The sequence below is a fragment of the Paramisgurnus dabryanus genome, chromosome 9 (genome assembly GCF_030506205.2).
Source record: "Paramisgurnus dabryanus chromosome 9, PD_genome_1.1, whole genome shotgun sequence".
NCBI lineage: Eukaryota > Metazoa > Chordata > Actinopteri > Cypriniformes > Cobitidae > Paramisgurnus > Paramisgurnus dabryanus.
In genome coordinates this window covers 24,300,547-24,318,048 of record NC_133345.1, presented here as the reverse complement: position 1 = coordinate 24,318,048, position 17,502 = coordinate 24,300,547, and the positions used below count along the sequence as shown (strand labels likewise).

The following is a 17,502-nucleotide window of genomic DNA, read 5'->3' as shown; positions in this document are numbered from 1 at the left end:
CCGTGGTGGTTTTGTGTGACGAGCAAGAAACGTAAGCCATCAAAATCGAATAATTTATTAACACATTAAACCCTAGGGGATCTTATGAAAAACTTTCCATTATTTTACTCGAAGTCAACAAAAATCGAGCAGGACGCTGTTTAAAAAAGTTCATTGATGACGTCCCAAGGATGACAGCAGCAATTACAGCGTTCTTAAAGGGTAACTAAACCCCTGGTCAGAGCGTGACTCCACCCACTGGCAATATTTGAAAAATGCAAGAAAAGTGGGCAGATCCCAACGGAGATAGAAGGGACGAACTAAAGCTGGTACCAAGTGTGTGGTGAAATCGTAACAAGGGTGTGGTGAGCTTGAATCTGCTTACGTCACGAGTAATTTTTTGGACCCAACATCCAATAGGAAAATTCAACTGCAGTAGCCACTGTTCAACCTGAAGAGGGCAGCACTCAGACGTTTTTACACCATATATTGTAGTATTGAAACACTTTATACCCAAGTGTCAAAAAACTTACTAAAATCAATGAACAGTAATAAAGCATAATTCTTACAGATCATTAACTAAAAAAAGTTGGTTTAGGGTTTAGTTACGCTTTAAAATGACAAAGTAAGTGTTTTGATTAATGCCATTTATGTTTTTTTTTTAATCAGTGTATACCTAAATGAATATAACATGACAAAGATGAATGCACATATTAATTCAATAGATTTATAGCATTTTGAAAAAAACTTGTCATGCAACCTCACATTTTGTGGAAAAAATAATCAGTTTTTATAATAAATCGTTGAAAATCAGATTTGAATTTTTCATGTTTTATAACCTAAAGATGCTATGTGAACGTTTGTAACAGAAAATAGTGGTTTTATCTGGTCACTTTTTTACCGAAATTAGTCAAAATGAATTTAAGTTTTTGGATCCAGACTCTTCATATCTACATTCGTGAACATCGGAACAACAAATACAGGTTTGTAACAACATGAGAGTAAGTAAATGATGACAGAATTTTAATTTTTGGGTAAACTATCCCTTTAATGACATTTTTTTCATTCTGTGGTGAACTATCCCTTTAACAAGTGTGCCGACGTATGGCGCGTTCACGTCAGCTGACGCTGTAAATCGTATTACATAACGCTAGCCGTAGAAATGTGTAACTGATATTTTTATACATTTTAAAATACTAAAGCAAAGAGTACATTTGGTGCACTTTAAATTACGTAAAGTTTGATCAGGAGTCAAGTCAAGAGAAACAGCAATTCTTCCAAGAAAAAGTATTTTGTATCAGTTTAATATGGACGAGTTTTTATGCTTGCAGAACACTATAAAATCCGTGCTCAAGTACTTAAACGTGAATTTACATTTATGCATTTGGAAACAAAAATATGGCTCCTGGGTTTATAAAAACTGCTGTACCGATATACAAAAAGTAAAAACATATGGAAGTCGTCACATTGAGGACTTAAGTTTGAAAGCCTTGAAATGTAATTTGATAATATTTGCCTTACAAGCAAATATAGCCCCAAAACAAGCACAAACAGGGCCAAGCAGGTGCATGGGAGACCTTCCTATGAATAACACCGATATATAGCTGAACTGGATCCAAAAGGTTATACACTGCTGCCATCTACTGCTTTCTTTTAAAACATCAAAAGCTCCATACTACCCTAGCTATACACGTCACCAGCTTAGATAATGTGCATTAGAGAAAAAAATAACAATAACACAAGTTGGACACATTCAGCATCAAATGCTGTTTATTAACAGTTTTTGTCTGCAGCAATATAATACAAGTGAGAAATACATAGATTGATTCTCCAAGGTGCTGCCTACTTGTACTGGAAGTCATAAAAATGACTACATGAAAAGAATTTAAGAAAAACACCAGCAAACGTTTTGATCGTCCTAACTGCCCAAATACAAAAAGAGTACATACAAAAAAGATCAAGCAAGTAGTTGTGTTCAAGTGACAGCTAGAAAAAGAAACATTTGCAAAACATTTTGTATTTAAACCCATCCAAAGACCTTCATTGTACACATGAACAGCAAGACAAAAACAGCTTTGGTGAACTTGTCTAAACTATAAAAAGACTTTTATACATATAAAAGCATCTTAAAAAGTTAAATATTATAAAGTGAATTTGCTATTGCACACAGCGATGAGAGGCTTTAACAGAAAAGGACTCGTCTGTGATGGCAATGCGAGAGCGATCTTAAGGCTTTCTGCGTCTGTAAAACAAATTTTATAATCATTAAAATTCTTTACTTTTTTTGGTCACTGGTGTGACCAAGGTTAAGTTAAAAATAAGTAAACAGAGCTTACTTTTGATATCCATGGTGTTGGTATCCAGGTCCCAGATTTGAGCCAGCTCTCATCTCAACAGCCACCGAGCACTAGAGAACACAAATAAAGACATGGTCAGGAAATAAAATCTGCATCACAACACCTCCAGTAATATAGATTGTTAATATGTTTACCAAACATTTTTTCACCAATGTTTTTTACAATGTGCAAACTTTTTCAACCCCCCTGAGGTCCACTTATTTATATTTTAAAGGGATAGTTCACAAAAAAAAAAATTGTGTCATCATTTACTCATCTTCAAGTTGATTCCAACCTGTATAAATTTTGTTGTACTGCTAAACACAAGTTGAGATATTTAGAAAAATGTTAACCAAACAGATCAGGGGCACCATTCACTTCCATAGTATTATTTTCTTTCCACTATAAAAGTCAATCTGCTTGGATGCAAACATTCTTAAAGGATTAGTCCATAATTTACTCACTACCTTTTCATCCAAAATGTTGATTTCTTTCTTTGTTCAGTCGAGAAGAAATTATGTTTTTTGGAGGAAAACATTCCAGGATTTTTCTCATTTTAATGGACTTTAATGGCCCCAAAACTTAACAGTTTTAATGCATTTTAAAATTGCAGTTTCAAAGGACTCTAAACGATCCCAAACGAGGCATAAGGGTCTTAGCGAAACGATTGTCATTTTTGGCAAGAAAAATAAAAAATGCACTTTTAAACCACAACTTCTCGTCTTCCTCCGGCTGTGTGGCGAGCCAGCGCGACCTCGCGTAATACGTCATCACGTCAAGAGGTCACGGATGACTGTATCGAATCTACGCCCCAGTGTTTACAAGTGTGGAGAAAGAGGACCGTTCCGAAGTTGTTGTACGTGGATTAATACTAATGTCTTTCTGTCAGTTTATTGTTTAAAATGGTCTGCAAATGTGCGTTTCATATATGTAACACGTGACCTTTCCACGTCATTTCCCACATACGTGAGGTCGCCCTGGCTCATCACACAGCTAGAGGAAGAAGTTGTGGTTTAAATGTGCATATTTGTTATTTTTCTTGCAAAAAAATAACAATAGTTTCACTAGATCAGACCCTTATGCCTCAAATGTGATCGTTTAGAGTCCTTTAAAGCGGCGTTGAAACTGCAATTTTAAAATGCATTAAAAGTTTTGGGGTCCATTAAAATGAGAAATATCCTGAAATTTTTTCCTCAAAAAACTATTTCTTTTCGACTGAACAAAGAAAGACACCAACATTTTGGATGACATGGTGGGGAGAAAATTTTCTGGATTAAAAAAAAAATTGGACAATGAAATTTACACAAGGTTGGATCAACTCAAAGGAATAGTTCAAGCAAACATTCTGTCATTTGCTCACCTTTGAGTAAATTGAGCTTTAAAATAAATTCCGACTAAGGCTGGGCAATAAAAAAAAAAATGATTTTTTGATTAATCTGGTTCTCAAAGGCCACAAATTTTTTTTCATATTTCCACAAACATTAAACGTAAGATTAACGTTAATCTAAAAACTAATCTTCTCCACTAGATGTCACCCTCTTTTTTTGCATTGCACGATGTTACCAAGGAGCGAGAGGCGAGCCTGTCATTCATTCATTCAGTACTTAAAATTCGCTAACAAGACGACGACAGTTTTGTGCCTCTTAATTTCTTTTTATTAATTACCCACTTGTAAACTTCTGTTCACTGTTTTTTATAAATATAGTGTTTGTATTAAATCTATATTCAAAAATTTGAATCAAGAATCGAGTTGAATCAAGTATAAAAATCGACCTGAGAATCGGAAACGAAAATCGTATCGATCCGATCTGGAACATCTGAATCGATACCCAGCCCTAATCCTGACCCTACTAAATATGCAATTTGTGTGTTTGTTACACATTATCTGTAAAAAGGCAAACAGTGGGCAAAAACTTACCCTTGTCTCCACATCAGTCCAGTTCCCATCCATAGGCTCACCGTCAGGGGTGGCACCAGACCCTGATGATCGCCTCTTACGGCTAAAAATCAAACAGATAGCAGTTCATTTGACAATTCAAACAGCCACCACTAAAAAAAACAACTGCTTAGCAAAAACAAATCACCTGGTGGGAACGGGGATTTCTTGCTTGAGCGTTTCAATATCTGTAAACTGAACTGCCTGTCCTCCACCTCTCGTTTTAAACACTTCACCCTAATACAAAGCAAAAAAATACATTTACAAATTTATAATTTTAAATATTTAATATAGGTTGCTTTATATAGGAAAGCAAGAGGAACTTACCTTGATTAGCTTGGTCTGAATTTCCCCATCTGATGCCACCTCCTGGTGAGTCAAAACGTATTTGTCACACTTGGACAGAGCCTTTTCAGTAGGAGCCGACACTTTGATGGCATTGGGGAGGTTTGGCTGCATGACTGTATCCAGTTCCACATTAGTGGTGGGTTTGTGATCGACCCACCTCTCTCCACCTGCGGAGTGCGAGCGTCTGTGTAGAGGCCGAACAGGCGGCACAGTCTATTCAATTAAAACACAAGCACAGTCAGACAAACAGGACATGGGGCTCAAGCCTGCTGTAGCGTATGTGTTAGTGCTAAAACTAAACAGAAGCTGTTAGAACATAAAACATGCCCAGCAAAGCAATCTTTGAAGAATAAATTTGTTCAGTCACCTGGTTTTAAACTTTTGCTCAACTTGTTACATGGTTTAAGTCATTTAAGTCTCTGGTGTTATGCTCAGGAGTAACAGATAACAAATAAGATTTAAACAATTTATTTGTCTAAAAGTGCAAAACAGCAATCACACATGATTACAAGATAATGGTGGAATAAGCAACACATCCAGCAGTTATTTTACACACAGATCATCAACAGTGCGACTGAAACTGATCAGAGACCTGTAATAGACATTAGCTATTTTAAATGTCCCATTGCGACTCTACCTACAACTACAGCAAGATACTCCACTGACCATGTGATCAGCTTCCTCTAGGTCTACATCTGCTGGCTGGGCAGGCACTTCATATTCTTTGGACCAGCACCTGCCTCTCCTTCTTCCAAGACTGTTGGGAAGGCCCTGAACTCTCTTCCTACTGTCTGGAGGTGACTGGCTACCCTGCCTGGGACACTGTGGGACTCCCTGCTCCCACTCAGAGATGCAGGAGGCCACAGAAACTCTGCCTTGTCTGGGGGAGGAAGGATCTGGCCTGACCATCTGAGTGTAGTTATATATGGGCTCCTGGGATGACTGGGAGCTTTCGTAGGAAGACTGCAAACATTGGATTAGTACACAAGGTTTGCATGCAACATACACACACCAGTACAATAAAAACAGCATTTACAACATTAAAAACATGCACAAAAAGTAAAGTGCGCCAAGTATGTACACACACATGCGCTGCACAGCGGAGCATGCAAAAACAGAGGCTTGTTTAGTAGGTTAGACATGAAATCAAAGGTTCAAGCAGTCTAGAAGCGCAATTCTGTTAAACGTACGGGACCCAGCGATGGTGAGACGGATCTCTTGGGGGGAACTTTGTCCTTTTCTCTAGAGGGCCGCTGTGGCTGCCGGTTTTCTGATTTCCCCTCGGTCACGATAGCTTTGAGCTGCTTCAGTTTCTCGTCCTTTACCCAGAGCTTGTTCTGCATCTCTAGCTGCTTGGCATTTACCCGCCTCTCCTGCACAAACAAACACACAGGCTCTATGAACATGGGTAAAACAAAATTGCACACATAACATAATCCAAAAATATAATATTTAGCAGGCAGTATCAAACATGTGGTCTGAAATAAAGGCGTATTAATACTCACACACTCCTTCTCCCACTTAAGCTTGGTATCACTGACCATGCCCTGCATGCGTGTTTCCATGCGTCTCTTATCAGACAATTCTCTCTGAAGCCTATGTTCCCTGCTTTCCAATTCCTGCTGTAGAGATCGCTTGTCCTCTTCATAGATGTTGGTGGTTTTCTGCAAAATGTCAATCTGCACGAAGAAGAACCCATTTAAGAAGCCTTTCAGTACATCATCCCTGTAATGGGGCTAGGCTAAATGCTAACATTCACAAATGCTGTACAAAGATTAAAAGTGCACGCATTGAAAAAAGATAGATATGTATTAATTCGTCTAAGTTGAGGTAAGAACATAGTAAAATATTGAAAAACGGTGGCATTTTCCTTTAAAGTGACCCATGTTATGAAATGCTTTCGCTGCCAATTTCATGCCACAAGTGCCTTCATCCACCAAGTTTTTGACATTGATTGAGTACCTTGTACTCCAGCATCTTGGACTTCTTTTCCAGACGATCGATCTCGTTCTTCTGGTTCTGGATCATTTTGTCCTTCTCGCCAAGCTTGCCACGCTGCTCGCTGATAAAGTTTTCTTTGGAAAGGATATTTCCATCCTGCTCTTGAAGCACGGATTTCAGCATGTTGGCTGAAACATAAAAGTTAAGAGTATGAATATTTATTTTTTGAAGTCAACTTTGTGGCATCGAAAACGTCAACTTTTCAATCAAGCTGATGATTTTACCAGTTTTATTGTATTCCTCAACCATCATCTGGCGAATCTTATGCCTCTTCTCAAGTGCTTCTATGAGTCTGGGTAGAGTTACATCATCATTAGGACCAGAGATCTCACAGGGAGGCAGTGCGGGAAAGGATAGCAGCAGTTGGCTAAATACTGATGGAGACTCTGCAAAGCACATAGTCAGAAGTCAGACATAACACATACATCATATAAAGGCACGAAATGGCTTGGTTCACAGTACCTCCATCTACAGGACCTCCTCGTTCATCTAGCCTGCGGGTCAGTTCCTCTTTAAAGGCCTGATTCCTCTGTCGGCGGCCAGCAGCAAAGCCACAAATGGGTCTGTCAACAGGGCGGGCCACTTCGACCTCCTGAGTCATCTCAGCGAAACGCATCACAAGCTACATGCAAGAAATGCAAGATCAACCCAGTGGCCCACCAACAAACACATAAACAGGATATTTTACAAAAACTTTGATCACCATCTGACATGGCTTACCAGGGTCTCCTCATAATCATCAGCTTTCGGATTGACACAAACTACCATTCGTACTTTGCCTTCCCCATCAAAGTAGTTTTTGAATAGATGGGTTACTTTTGAATCTCTGTATGGGACCATCTGTGAAGAGAAAGGACAGTGTTTTAATGGTGAATTAGTAAAATACATTTTTTGACAGTCATGTGGTGCACACAAACCTTGTTCGTGCCACACATCTGGTTTTCTCTCAGAACCTCGATACATGTGCGGAGAGTCATTAAAGACTGATTGATGTTGCCTGTGTAAAGAAACATATTGTCTTTAAATAAAACATCTGCCAAAAAGGTTTAGGTATTCATTCTCAGGTCCTTGTCTCAATGTCTGACCTGCTTCACGAAGACGGTTTCCCTCTGCCCGGGTTCTGCTAGTGCGTTCACTACCAGCCAGATCCACAAGACACAGCTGGCTTACGTTCACTTGATTCTTATCCTGGAAACAGGTAACACACAGTTAAATAACAGAGATACATCTGCAGTGATAAAGCCTTAACCCCATTGTGCCTCCACACTTAAAGCTTCACTAAAGCATTCACGGGTTATTGATAGAAATGCATGTCATATAACATCAAAGAGTTAAAACAGTTGAACCAGTTTTTTCATCTAAGGGTGCAAAAGTCCCTAAAATTTCACATTCAAACAGGATTCATTTCAGATTGACAAAATAATTTCCCTTTAAGACTATTTGGAATTAAGGAAGATTTTTTTTATTTTGGTGTAGAAATTTAACTAATTTAAGGCAAAACTTGACTTAAGAACCATTTTATAGATAAAAAAATTTCTTTAGCCATTTTTGTTAACCCAGACTCAACAGAAAAGTTTTTGGGCATTATTGGTACTGACCTGAAGCACATTGTCCCCATCTGCATCCAGAGGTGCTTGTGCCAACTTTATAATGAACACACTATGAGAGCGACTGGACTCACGGTTCAACTGTGTGTTAGCGATCCTCCGTTTCTTCTGACCTGTGTCCAGAACGCAAAGATGTCATACAACAACACTCCATGTTAACCAAAAAACTAGGTTAACAAGAAAACATGACCAGACAGGCACATTAGCTCACCTCTCCAAAAGACTTCAAAAGCTTCCTCAGTTGACTTGACCTCCACCTCAGTGCACCCAGCCACATACATGTTGTGATTTTGATCTTCACGCAATAATTTGGATTGTGGCGGTCTGAAATGTGAAATTTAGGATGATAAAATGTCTGTAACTACACAGGGAAGGAAAACTAAGTCAACTGGCAACTAAAACAAAAGCACAAGACACAGCCAAGACAAAGCGGACACATTCACTAGAAGCACTTAAAAGCGGTAAGGCAGGATGCGCACAAGAGCTACACAACCAAAAGCCAAAAAAATGACAAGAGGCAGAAAGTCTGTCTCTGGCCACGTACATGAACTCAGTGTTGCTTCGCAGAGGTGTGCCTGCACCATTCCACCTAATGAAGAAACAAAATAAATGCATCTATAAACTAAACTCAAACATTTCTAAGGGAGCGTGTACAGCAAAGCATTTAAACGTGGCTGAAAATGCCAGGTGAACGCTAAATGTGGGTGCTTGTCAGCGCTTTGGTGCATAAGATTCTTCGTTTTTATTTATCAGTCATTAAACAATGCACCAGTTGGTTGTTGTGATTTGTCCAGCCCCTCCTCCACTGTGATCGGATGGCCAAGTGAAATTGATGAGCTGAGCGTTCACAAAGCAGAAAACAAAACGTGGAAGGCCGGCGCGCAGCACGGAAAAAAGCCAGATGCTGCAGTTTTTGAAATGCACAGTGCTTCCATTGGAAAAAACTGAAAAGATGTCAGATGCAGGTGTGAACGCCTTGGTGTGCACACCCCCTTAAAGTTAAATAACTGAAAATAGGGCTCTAGACTAATATATTGGCCAGGCAAATTATGTGTTTATCTATTGATAATATCAAAATGATTAAATATCGACCACGACTGCTTAACCGAATAAAGTGTTACCTTACCCCTCAAATCAGGTTGAATATCCACTCCCAGACAGCGTTGTCAATGGATAACTGGTCTTAAATTAATTTAGTTAAAAGAATAACTAGTATAAAATGGACTTCATAACAGTGTACATCTCATGTGCCACTATTATACTGACCCTACCCATCTAGGAATTGTAAAAACCCATCTTAGTCAAAACTTCTGATCATACAAAATACATCAAATAAAAAGAAAACGTACGACTCCACTTTTTATTGAAAGGTGGATGTCAATAAAACATATATACAGTAAAAACAAAGTCGAATTAATTAGTCAACACTAAACATCACAAGCAAACTTACTTGGGCTTTATTGGGTCAAAGGGAGTCTCTTCCAGGAGATCATAGATGTAGTTGTTGTAAATCTCAATGTAAGAGACAAAAACACTGTAGCTACTATCCTCATCCACTCCATCAGCCTTACAAGCCTCTTCTGGACTGATCATGTCAGCAAACTCTGGGTCTATTCGCCTACACAAGAACAATCAGCCAAAGCAAATATTCAGAATCTGATTAAAAAAAAAATACTAAGATCAGACAGCTTAACAAAACTCAGATTCCAATGGAAATAACCTTGTTGTAGGGGTTTTCGGTACAGTTGTCTGACTGTCCCGCTTCTGTCGGTCCAGGAGTGCGTCTACCTGATTTTGGACCTCCATGCCATTTTTATCATCAGGCTTGAAAACCTAATAAGGGAAAGATTAAAATACTTCAACAGGGTTGGATGACTTTTTCTCAAAAATAAAAATTATTTACAAATGTGCTCACATATCTCTTGGCCTGGTAGGGACCGATGCTGTTGAATATCATGTCGAGTGAACGCGGAAGCAATCCACCCTGACCCGGATAACCAGTCATTGTAAACGTTTTGCCACTGCCAGTAACACCATAGGTGAACAACAGACCTTAATCAGGGGGGAAAAAGGCTTTCAGTCAGTCAACTATCATTATATTAATTCCAACAATAGCCTCTTTCACACAGTAATACTGGTAAATTACCATGAATTTACCAGAATGAATTTACCAGTAAATACAAAAATGTGCTGTTCACACACGCAGTGACATTCCATCTTTTTACCAGTAAGACATCATTCACACATCAGTATCAAATTACCGGTAAATTCGTTGAGAAAGCGGAAGTACCTGTGGCGCGCGGCGAGCTCAGTGTTGTATTTGTAAACAATCCACGTCGTTCATATCCACGGTCCGTATTTTGTTGTTATCACGTCTGTGGTAAACTCTGACAGTCGCGAAGTTGCTCATGACCAAACAACATTGCATGAGGCGACGTCAAACCGATGGCGTTTTAAACAACAGTACTTTTTGCACATTAGGCTTCACATAGGGCGTGCTAAGGACGTTCGCAATTCGGCAAGTAGGTGGTAAGATGTTTTAAACAACTTTGGTGAAGAAATGTGGACGTAAACTTCAGGTGTGCTCGACTTTCAAGCACCGCATGTGTGGAAACGTCCGTAAACAGTCTGGGCGTAAACGCGTCATCTGTTTTGAAACATTATGATTGGCCCGAAGCTGTCAGCGCGGTCTGACGTCGTCCGTTCTAAATGCCGGTAATCCTATATTTTTCGTTCACACATAGCGCTTACCGGTAAATTACTGGTAATCTTACAACCTGTCTTACTGGTAAATTGGGAGCACTGATTTATCGGAAAGGTTCTGTTCACACATGATCTGTTAACTGCAATTTACCAGTAAATTACCAGTAAAGACTGTATGTGTGAAAGGGACTAATATGAAGGACTATATTTCCTTTACCATTTTTACAGTGAATGAGGTCTTCCACTAGAGGCTTTGCGACATCTTCAAACAACTCCATCTGTGTTGTCTTGATGCCAAACACTTTCTTGAAGGAGTATTGTGTCTGAAATGGGAATTATAAATTATTTAAGCACGTCCACAAACCCTGACCTACACACACATATATTTGACTGTTGTAGCATGCTATACAGGACTAAAAAGGCAGTCATATACATTTGGGACAGCATGAATGTCAGTAAATTAGAGAATTTCATTTTTAGTAGACCAATTCATTTATTAATATGCAAGCGCACTACAAATTGTTTTCCCAAACTGTCAGAGCAGGCACTTACCTCTTTGTATTCTCCATTCCTGTTGGCTTTGAGCCCATCAGGGGCATGCAACTGAATTGTGGTGTTGCTGATAACCTCAATACAGCATTCCTCATCTTCTGCACCAAGTGGTCGCACACGACAATACACCTGCAAAACACACAGTCGACTTAAACATTAAAAGTTGAATGCACTACGTTTGATCAGTATATTCCAAATTAATGTATTTTTTATCATAATGTGTGACCAACAAACGACATACTCCAACAGGGTCCTTCTGGTTGTTAGAATTCTTTTTCGGGGGAGGGCGCCTGGGCGTCTTGCCCTTCCTATTGTAAAAATAAACAAATTAACATTCACAAAGTAAATGCGTTTTATTAAACTGGTACACTCAGTTACCAGCTCCTACATTTTACATAATCCAGTCAGAAAACGATAGGCAATTAAGATAAGCAGGTGTTTTACTAGACACTGTAAGGTTAAAGCAGAATCGTTAAAAAGAAAAACATGTAAATATCTAAAATCGTCATACATTAACGTTACATAAACGGGCAACGATATCGTTTTGTATTGCGCTTGGTCCCTCGAAACAACATTATGGTGAAAGACAGCAGTGTTTTCAACGAACTACTCAAATAGACGGTGCTTGGTCGGCAGTTTATTGCAACTGTTAAGCAGACTTAACCATACGCTCGTTATTATATTTGGGTTAACGTAAAACCAAAACATAGTAAGAAAATAAACCACCTACTAAGACATAATAAGAAACATGAGATATATAAATGGATAATTAACCGAGTGTCGTTACGTTAGTTAGCATTGTCTGCTACAAAACATTCAACGTCTTTCGAAACAAACAAACCCCGTTTTTACAATAAGCAGACTCTTAGCAATTTATCGTCAGTGTAAACAATGTCTAGTTAAAATATGATGAAAGATACATACATTTGCCTGATCATGCTGAGATGTTTTAATTTAACTTGGCGACGCCGTTGCCTTCTTGTCCATGCATAAAATCCGCAATTCAAACGTTCCCTCTAATTCGTCAGAAACAGATTTTTCAAATGTGGCCAATCAGCGAGCTGAACCACAACTCAAACAAACGGAAGTCCCGCCCTTATCCCCGCCTGATATGTAACTGACAATTTCCGGTCTCCAAAATTCCAGCGCGAGCGCTCCATGAAAATATATAAAAATATATAAAGTAAATACATTGTTTTTCGCCTTTCTTTACAGACAAACTGTATATGTTTATTTAACCAATACATATTTTATACTTAGTGTTTTAAAGGCACTCATATAAAAATAAAATCTTAATTTAAATTAATCGGAAACATGAATGCAAAGGAATACCAATGTATACAATCAAATTATATATTTATTATTTAACATATTTATAAAACCAACAATCTTTTATTTATTTACAAGCAGTAATCGTACATAAACAGTGTTCAAAAAGGTTGATTATAAAATAGGTCTAAAAAATGTAATTATTGATTTGTGGAAATGTGATTTGAAATTGTGCAAATGTTAAAGTAGAACATTAGACAAACAAAATAATCGAAAACACATAAATTATACAATCTTGTGGCCTCTTTCTTCTTGTTTGTGACTTTGTGTTTTCATTGGCCACATTATACACATAAGAACTCATGTCACTTCTTTCTTTCGTTCCTTCATCCTTCTGTTGGAGAATAGTGCCATGCTGAAGAAATAAATAATACAAAGACTGCTGGCCACACAAAGGAATGCTGCTCCTGCAGTGTTTAAAAAGGTGATTGGTGGCAAATGAGCATGAAGCCACTGCCTCCGTGCAGCCATGTCCAGTTCAATGGCAGTCATCTGGAAATATGTGGCAATAATAGCAAATACATGGAAGAGTTGATGACTGTGACCTGTGAATGATACATAAAAAGAGCATAGTTTAAAATGACAGCCACTGGTGCGTTTTCTGACTTTATGATGTTTAGCTTAAGCAAGTAACCTATGTAGTCAAAACTGCCGGGAGCCAAGCGTTCAGGCAGATGTGTGGCAAAAAGAAAGCCAGTGAGAAGAGTCAGCGTTGTGTGCTGGTAATGAACCGCACTGGCCTCATTTACTGTGCAACCCTCACCAACGCACACAAAAATCTATTAAAAAAAAGTATTAAAAATAAGTCTATACAATAACAATCAAATCAGAATTTTAACATTTAAAGAGCTTTACAAAATTGACCAAAGCACTTACTCTATAAAATAGAGGAATATTGTCAAAGAGATATGGATAGACAAAGGCCATTACCCGCAGACATTTGCATATTCTCTTTTCTAATTTCTCAGAAAACCTGAAAAGCATTGTTGTATCATTAGATAATTATTTATATATCCCAGAAATAACAAAAAAAAAACTTTTAATAAGATAATTGTTCTGAAAAAGACAAACCAGGTCAAATAAAGAAGTGGTTAGTTGGACATTTGTTCAAAAGGGTTCCCTTTGAAAAGAAGCTCTCGAACTATGAAGGGCTCAGATGCAAAAACCACTAAATGCCACCTCCATCAAAAATAAGATAATCATATTGAATGAATGCTCTTGGCACATATTATATGTTTATCAAATATCTTCACATCTGCTTAACAAATTGGCAGAATTTGTGAAACGCCACATCGCTTTTTCACCAAAGAGTTTTTTACCAGGTTAAAGGAGGTTTACTAAATATATATATATATATATGAGGATATTTTTGAGCCTTTACCATTATTCAGAAAGGACAGTGAAGCGTGACTGGAGAGAGATAGGTTTGGACTGGGAAACAAAGTTTTTGCCAAAAAAGCTTGCATGGAGAGCTTTTTGCAACGAAAAACAGTCAAATAAAATGACTAGTGACATTTGTAACAATAAGGCATTTCAAATACTAACTAATATTTAATGGCCATTAGAGTAATACTGCATTTTAACTTATATTGTTCAAGTTAACCAGGATACCTTGAATAGCAGGCCATTGTCGTGGAGATAGTGGAGTTGACAACAGCTATAGGAACATAGTACTTGTGGAAGGTGCTGTTAACCCATTTATCCGGAAATGTGTAAAATGAGTAAGTAATGGCAGAACCTGTTGATAAGCAAACACATAAAAAACAGACAAGAAAAACTGCCATGTGAAAAAAGGTACTGATTGTGTTTTTATCTAGATTATGTAGGCATTAATTGCATGCTATATAATTCTAGTGGAAACAAGGGGACTATTAAGGATAGGTTATGTGTGCATATCTTAATACTCTTACCAAGGCTGTAAAAGCTGAGTGCTCCATAATCAAAGAAGAAGCAGATGTGTCTGGCCTGTTCTGACATGATGCTAAAGGTGTGAGCACAGCTGGAAGCGAGTGGGTACACACAACATGACACTAGGAACACCAGCAGGGGCCAGGTGAAAGGATCTTGCCAATCACCCTGAATCAACACCACTGTCAGCAGTTTCCATAAGAAAAACCTTGCAAAAAAACAGCCCATCAATAAGTTAACAACATACAGTAAAAGTTAGATGTGTCAAAGCCATATCACAACTGTAGTGTCAAGTTAAAATTGGTGAGGTTTAAACCTGAACCATGACATGCCCTCTGTCCAAGGCACTATCCCATAAAGAGGCAAAGCCCCCATAATATGAAGTTAAATGTATAATTAACTGATAAAACAAAAGGAATATAAAAGTTCTACTTAAAAAATATACAGTAAATAACATATTTTTTAACTTTAGTAAATTTTCAGTAACCTTTCTTTACAGTACACAGAGTAATGTTGACTTATGTCTAATATTAAGTTATCAAATGATAAATTAATGCACAAAGATAAAACATCATCCAAAAACACGAATTCAGATGACATATCTAGAAAAGTATTAAAAATATAAAAAAAGTTTCCCATGAATGCTGAAAATATAATTACCACGTAGGCAGAAAATGAGTCCAAATATTAAGGGTTTCATTTGTTAGCTGGAAAAGACTAAGTACACAGTCTTTGGCGGAGCTGCATGGGTGGCGATAACCTGACATGATGCCATCTTCATGAAAGACCTACAATGAGACAAAAGGTAAATGTATCTGCTTTACTTTACTAGGGTCACCATATCTTCAGGTACACTTTCCATGTGTAAAGCACAAGTGCATGCAACATACGCAGAAGTGCAGTATAATGACATTTCTTGCAAATGGGCATGAGCATTGAAAACCTTTCTTACCTTAGGAACTTGGTTAATGGTGAACACTTGAGGTAGCTTGATGAGGTTGAGCATAGTAAAGGAAAGCTCCACTAGTTAGAAGGTGGAGAGACGAACTGCCATCTACAGAGATTATTGATGTCTTTCGATTAGTTTAGAAGTCTTCTTCAGTTTGAGTCTGTGAAGTCCAGTCACAAACTCTTCTCCAAGGGTGGGTTAAATGTCTCTAAAGATCTGTTACAAAACTTTTATGAACAGAAGTTCAACAAATAGAATTGCAAAACCCAAGTCATAAACTAGCATACTGAAGGGGAGCTGAGGACAAAGAAAAACCTTCCGTCTGTGCTTTTTAAATATAACTTAGAATATATTATAATATAACATATTGTTATTGTACAAATAAAAAGGCATTTAACATTTTTGTCAATTTAGCATGCTTACACATTTTTTAGACAGTTAGAGATCTTAGATATTTATTGTTTGAAAGGCAAATTCATCTGGAAAAATAAGAAGTGAATGTAACTCATCACATCCCAGATAGCATGCACTACCGGGCCTCATCTGGGCCAACTATGTCACATATGGCTCAGTTCCGGTGGCGTCAAAGGCCATATGGGCCATATCTGGCCCACACACATCAAGCCGTTTTTAGTGTGAGTTGTGGCTTGTTGTGTGTGGGCCAGATACGGCCCATGTGCGACAAGCCGGTTTTAATTTGAGTTGCGGCTTGTTATGTCTGGGCCAGCTACGTCCCGTGTGCAACAAGCCGAGTTTTAATTTGAGTTGCGGCTTGTTATGTGTGGGCCAGATACGGCCCGTGTGCGACAAGCCAATTGTAGTTTGAGTTGTGGATTGTTGTGTGTGGGCCAGATACGGCTGAGTGCGACAACCCGGTTTTAGCGTGAGTTGTGGCTTGTTGTGTTTGGGCCAGTCCTGGCCCTTGTGTGACAAATCGGTTTAGGATGAGTGATGGCTTTTTGTTGTGTGTGGGCCAGATATTACTGGTTTATGGTTATGTTGACATCAGACTGTTTTTATGTGTGTTTCGGCTTATTTATGGGCCAGATATGTAATATGCTGCATGGTTAGCTTATTGGTTTTAAAATGTAAAGGAAGGCAGCTGAATTTTTTCCATTGTAATTTTTCTTCTAGATCTGACAGGGCTAGGCTTCTTCATATTCGGCTCAAATAATTCAACCATATTTATCATAATCAGACAGCTTTGTCTATCAGATCTTCTTGGACTCTGGCACAGAACTCAAAGAATTCTAGGCGACAATTTTTTGATAATCCATTAAGAACAGCTTGTTTTAGTCAGCTAAAAATTTTACATTTATGTGCAACATCTGGTGAAAATTTAATGTCAATAATAGGGCTGGGCAAAAAAATCGATTTTCGTATTAATCGTTTTTTTTAACATGGTCGATTCAGAATCGATTCTCAAAGAGCAGAATCGATTTTTTTTTCAGATTTTTTCCTGCAAACATTGAACTTAAGATTAACATTAATCAAATTACTAGTATTCTTCACTAGATGTCACCCTCTTCTTTGCCTTGCGCGATGTTACCAAGGAGCGTGTCATTCTTTCATTCAGTGTTTAAAATTGTGGTTTTAGGTGCTTCATTGACATTGATGCCACCTTCACATAAAAAGTAAGAGGTTTGGAAGCATTTTAGATTTCGCAAGCAAGACGACAACGACAGTGTTGTGCTTTTAATTTCTTTTTATTAATTACCCACTTGAATCGAAAATTGAATCGAGAATCGAAATCGAATCGATTTGATACCTTGTGAATCGAAATTGAATCGATCTGGAACATCTGAATCGATACCCAGCCCTAGTCAATAACACCTTTAGAAATATATGGTAACT

The 17,502-nt window shown here is 38.1% G+C and overlaps 2 protein-coding genes across 6 annotated transcripts in view; both read right to left on the bottom strand.

Moving 5' to 3' along the window:
• Positions 1-1,727: 1,727 nt before the first annotated feature.
• On the bottom strand, positions 1,728-12,522 carry kif23 (kinesin family member 23). 3 transcript variants are annotated; one of them, XM_065283242.2, is made up of 24 exons: positions 12,387-12,522; positions 11,704-11,770; positions 11,463-11,591; positions 11,128-11,233; positions 10,123-10,259; positions 9,928-10,040; positions 9,658-9,825; positions 8,752-8,796; positions 8,419-8,531; positions 8,199-8,320; positions 7,686-7,788; positions 7,518-7,597; positions 7,321-7,440; positions 7,063-7,222; positions 6,825-6,986; positions 6,562-6,728; positions 6,105-6,278; positions 5,790-5,972; positions 5,266-5,562; positions 4,579-4,812; positions 4,400-4,488; positions 4,234-4,315; positions 2,316-2,386; positions 1,728-2,221 (listed from the first exon to the last, which is right to left on the bottom strand). In XM_065283242.2, the coding sequence occupies exons 1-24, from the start codon at positions 12,398-12,400 to the stop codon at positions 2,206-2,208; spliced, it is 2,952 nt and encodes a 983-aa protein (XP_065139314.1). In that variant the 5' UTR covers positions 12,401-12,522; the 3' UTR covers positions 1,728-2,205. The 3 variants fall into 3 exon arrangements, with proteins under 3 accessions (XP_065139314.1, XP_065139312.1, XP_065139313.1); XM_065283240.2 differs by lacking the exon at positions 5,266-5,562; XM_065283241.2 differs by lacking the exons at positions 5,266-5,562; positions 8,752-8,796.
• Positions 12,523-12,801: 279 nt separating this feature from the next.
• paqr5a (progestin and adipoQ receptor family member Va) overlaps positions 12,802-17,502 on the bottom strand; it is a 24,290-nt gene continuing 19,589 nt past the window's right edge. Inside the window, exons 3-9 of one of the 3 annotated variants that reach the window (XM_073815754.1) lie at positions 15,652-15,875; positions 15,360-15,487; positions 14,702-14,907; positions 14,403-14,529; positions 13,668-13,764; positions 13,426-13,570; positions 12,802-13,336 (exon numbers count right to left, since the gene is read on the bottom strand). In XM_073815754.1, the coding sequence (XP_073671855.1) occupies positions 13,092-13,336; positions 13,426-13,570; positions 13,668-13,764; positions 14,403-14,529; positions 14,702-14,907; positions 15,360-15,487; positions 15,652-15,705 (1,002 nt within the window). In that variant the 5' untranslated portion in view covers positions 15,706-15,875 and the 3' untranslated portion in view covers positions 12,802-13,091. The remainder of the gene's footprint in view (positions 13,337-13,425; positions 13,571-13,667; positions 13,765-14,402; positions 14,530-14,701; positions 14,908-15,359; positions 15,488-15,651; positions 15,876-17,502) is intronic. The other 2 variants (XM_073815753.1, XM_073815755.1) reach the window with 2 other exon arrangements.